Below are 4211 nucleotides of genomic sequence, written 5' to 3'. Positions count from 1 at the left end.
TTAAGTGCAGGACCTGCTACCCATCCGTATGGCATCCTGACTGCACCATTCATACACTGGTAAGAGGGGCACCACACAGTGTGCTGATCTCCCAAGTAGGTCCCAGCCTCTAAAGGGAGTGTGATGTCACTGACTCAGTGTGGACTGCCCAGCAAAATTTCTATGAATCTGGTGCAGGAGCCCAGGGTGAGGGCGGGCAGCGAAGCTGTGGCTGAGAGGTGCCTCTAGGTGGCTCCTCAGGCAGGAGGACCTCAGTCTTCAGGGCCCGAGGCCAGAGGAGGGCATGTGGCATTGCTGCTGCTCCTAGAGAACCTTGGTGGATGCCGGAGGGTGGTTGCATTTGTCCTTGGGGGGTGACTGGCAGATCCCCTGTGGTGAGCCCTACCCCAAAGGCTGGGCTCTCTTGTTCTGTGGACGGAGTGTTGCCTCTGGCTGAGGGCTGTGCTGTGCTTGTTCTTCCACGGGCACGGGGCAGGGCGAGGGGACTAAGGAGCTAGCAGTCAGCAAGGTCTGAAAATCCAGAACTTTCCCATTATTGCGCTTCAGCCAATAGGTCACTAAGGATAGCCCCATGTTGCTGTGTATGTGGTCTCCTGTCCACATTACCCTGTGGACGAGGTGTCATTGAGAGCGTGTGGGCGCTGTGCCTTGCAGCAGCCCTCAGCTCACTGTGCATCCAGGACAAGACCTTGGATTCTCCTGTCACCACTGAGGTTAGCAATGGCCCCAGGGAAGGGAAAGCGGGTGTCGGTAGATACAGCTGCTCCCCGATTGGAACCCCGAACAGAGATCTAGGTCAGAGGGTCTGGAGTTCCTGCGTCAGTGGGGAAGTCATGGAGCTGAGATGTGGCTTTGCGTGTGCCCATCCCCGCTAACCCCGGCCCTGCACAGCCTGGTGCTTACTGGAGGATCTGACTTCCCACAGCCGAAGAGAAAAGGGATGACTTTGGAAGTGGCTCAGTTGCTCCGATACAAGCTGTGGCTGAGAGTGCATCTCACTCTCCTCTTCTTGGGGAGCCTGCAGTAGGTGAGTGTGGCCAGACAGTCGTGCTTGTGACTAAAGCGCCTGCCCAGGTGACTCAGCAGCCGATTCCACTGCGCCACCTGCTCTGAGGCCGTGTTTGCCCAGGAGAGCAGAGGCCTTGATATTCTGTCTCTCCTTCCTGGGACACAGAGTCCAGAGCCTGGCTTGGTGCCTGGGGCAGCCAATGTTGACTACTGGGCATTAAGAGGCAGGACGAGACCTGTGAGCTTCTGGATAAGGAAATGAATGAATTGAATGAAAATGTACGAAGGCTCATTCTGTGTTCATTGTGTAACCTGTGTGCTGCTGGCCTGGCCAAAACTGAAGGAAAGCTAGGGGAGGGATATCTTCAGGGCCAGGTGGGGCCATCTGCAAATGTCAGTGTGAAAATGATTCCTCGACTGCCACCAGGATAGGAGCTGTGGCGGTGTAGTGATTAAAGCATTTGGCTGCTAACCAAAAGGTCAGCATTTGGTACCTACCAGCTACTCCATGGAGAGAAAATTGCGGCAGTCTGTTTCCATAAAGATTTCCAGCCTTGGAAACCCTACGCAGCAATTCCACTTTGTCCTAAAAGGTAACTATGTACTGGAATGGACTTGAATTGCAGTGGGTTTGGTTTGTTTTTGGCTCCCAGGATGCAGGGACATGTTAATACCTAAACTGTGCACTCTGGGTGAAGTTGCCAACATGCCATGGAGGGGTTTGAGTGGGGCCATCGCTGAGGACCCTGTTACCCACCTTCTTGTGCCACTTTCTGTTCAAGGACCCAAGAGGCTCACAAACATGGCAGCAGGCAACCGGACGACTGTAGTGGAGTTCATCCTGCAGGGCTTCTCAGAAGACCCTCAGCTCTGGGGCCTTCTCTCAGCCCTTTTCCTCCTCCTCTACCTGATGGCCCTTGTGGGAAATGGCCTCATCATCACAGCTATCAGCCTGAGCCCAGGCCTGCACACTCCCATGTACTTCTTCCTCACCAACCTGGCCTTTTTGGACATTGTCTGCACATCCACCATTCTCCCCAAGTTGCTGGAGGTCTTGATGGTTGGAGTGGACACCATCTCTTATAGGGGCTGCCTGGCTCAGCTCTTCTTCCTCACCTGGTCCCTGGGGGCTGAAATGCTGCTGCTCACGGCCATGGCCATTGACCGCTACGTGGCCATCTGCCGGCCACTGCACTATAGTGCCATCATGAACTGGTCATTGTGTACACTGCTGGCCATAGCTGTGTGGACAATTAGTGCATCCAACACATCCATAAATACTGGACTAATGTTGCGGTTGAACTTCTGTGGCCCCAACCAAATTGGGAACTTCCTGTGTGAAATCCCTTCACTGCTGCCACTTTCCTGCAGCCCCACGGCCCTCAACAGTGTCATGATGGTCATTGCTGACATCTATTTTGGCGTGCTCAACTTCCTGCTCACGCTGACCTCCTACGGCTGCATTGTGGCCAGCGTTCTGCGCATCCGCTCGGCAGCAGGCAAGCGTCGTGCCTTCTCTACTTGCTCCTCCCACCTCCTCGTGGTCATCTTGTACTACTCCAGCATCATCTACACCTACATCTTCCCGGGCTCGGGCACCTCCATGGAGAAGAGTAAGGTGGGTGCTGTGCTGTACACAGCGGTCAGCCCGGCCCTGAACCCACTCATCTACACACTTCGGAACAAGGATGTGAAAGCTGCCCTCTGGAAGGTGACTGCTTGCTCCCGGTAAGGAAACACAGTGGCCAGGTGAATATTCCTGGTGTCGATTCCAAAATATGACTTTGAGAATCAGATTGAAGAGTTAAAGAGCAAGAAGGTAATTAATGGAATAGATTTACAAATAAGAAGCTTCCTCCATGGGGACTGCCCAAAGTCCTAGCTGGAACCTTAGCAAATCCTGACCCTGATAGTGTGGCCAGGACTGGCTGCAGTGAAGTGGGAGGGATTAGCACCCAGCAGCAAGGCTTTATGGGGGGGCCCTGAAGTCACTTCTTTCAGGTTGGGGGTCCCGGTTTGGGCATCAGTCCCACTGAACACATTGCTTGGTGTGTTCCCACATGGGAGTCCGTCAATACTCTGCTGTGGAGACCCTCCCCCATGCCCTGGTTCTCTGACCCAATTCCCTTGGTGAGGAATAAGGAACCAAGAATGGTGGCTGCTCACCATATCCAAGAGCCTCCGGACCTGGCTTGGCAGAAAGGATGAGATATATGTAACCTGGCCTCTGCTCAGACAACATGAAGAAAAGAGGAGTATTTGTGTGTTCTTTCCATCCACATAGCGTGTCATCATTCTTTACCAGGAAGCTGTGTCAGAGCAGGAGAGAATTCGCTTTTGTCTTTAGTTTTGTAGCTTCTTCTACACCTTTTTTTTTTTCCCCTTTTTTTAAATGGGCTTAGTTCCTCCTCCATCCCCTTTACATTCTTACTTTATCATTTGTCTTATTCTCTGCTTGTAGCTTCTGAATGTAGGTGTTCTTCATTGCCCCAGCCCAACCCTCTTCTCTACTGTTGGTAACTTCATCTGTGCTCTGGCGGCATTTATTGTTATTTGCCAATGATACCCAAATTTACAGATACACTCCCAACCTCATCTCTGAGCCCCAGACCCATTGAGCTACCATAGCTATTCGGAAATCTTCTAAGGATCTTCCAGCAGATTTCAATGAGTGACTTTCAATTCTCCTCAACACCATCCACCTGCAAGAATCACAGTTATTGAAAAGTTCTTGATACTCTTTCCTAGCCTCTGTATGCAAACCATCTCTAAATCCTATTATTAAACTTGAACATCTTCGCATCCAATGTTTCTCCCATCTCTGATACATACTCAAGACACCATAGTGTTCATATTGGGTGATGTTATACACTCTACCTGGACTCCTTACACTAGTCTTGATTGCCCAAAATTGATTCCCTACTCTGTGTCTAGAGGTATAATTTTCATATTTTATTTTGCAGAGTTTTTAATATATAGAAAATTGAATGAATTTATGAACTGAACATTCATGAACCTCCTTTCCACATTCTTCCATTAATTTAATTTGATACCACAGTTGTTTTATTACTTATTTATTCAGCCATCTATCCATCTTATTTTTTTATGTATGTCAAAGCAAATTGCAAAGATCAGTGCACTTCATAAATACTTCAGCATATCATTGATTTGAGTTCAGTATCTGATGGCAGCTTTTCTTTTTC

General features: G+C 50.1%; 1 protein-coding gene across 1 annotated transcript; it reads left to right on the top strand.

The window, feature by feature from the left end:
- Positions 1 to 1810: 1810 nt before the first annotated feature.
- Positions 1811 to 2740, top strand: LOC103193600 (olfactory receptor 13A1-like). Its single transcript, XM_007936856.1, has one exon. It carries the CDS (start codon positions 1811 to 1813, stop codon positions 2738 to 2740), a length of 930 nt encoding a protein of 309 aa, XP_007935047.1.
- The last annotated feature ends 1471 nt before the right edge of the window (positions 2741 to 4211 follow it).

This window comes from Orycteropus afer, unplaced genomic scaffold (genome assembly GCF_000298275.1).
Source record: "Orycteropus afer afer isolate SDZICR_OR568_19922 unplaced genomic scaffold, OryAfe1.0 scaffold00038, whole genome shotgun sequence".
Classification (NCBI taxonomy): Eukaryota; Metazoa; Chordata; class Mammalia; order Tubulidentata; family Orycteropodidae; genus Orycteropus; species Orycteropus afer.
Note: the sequence above shows the minus strand (reverse complement) of the source record. Positions and strands in the feature narration are given on the sequence as shown.

What these genes read in the sequence shown, in the direction of transcription:
- LOC103193600 (XM_007936856.1), top strand. Translation starts at nt 1,811, where the DNA reads ATGGCAGCAGGCAACCGGACGACTGTAGTGGAGTTCATCCTGCAGGGC.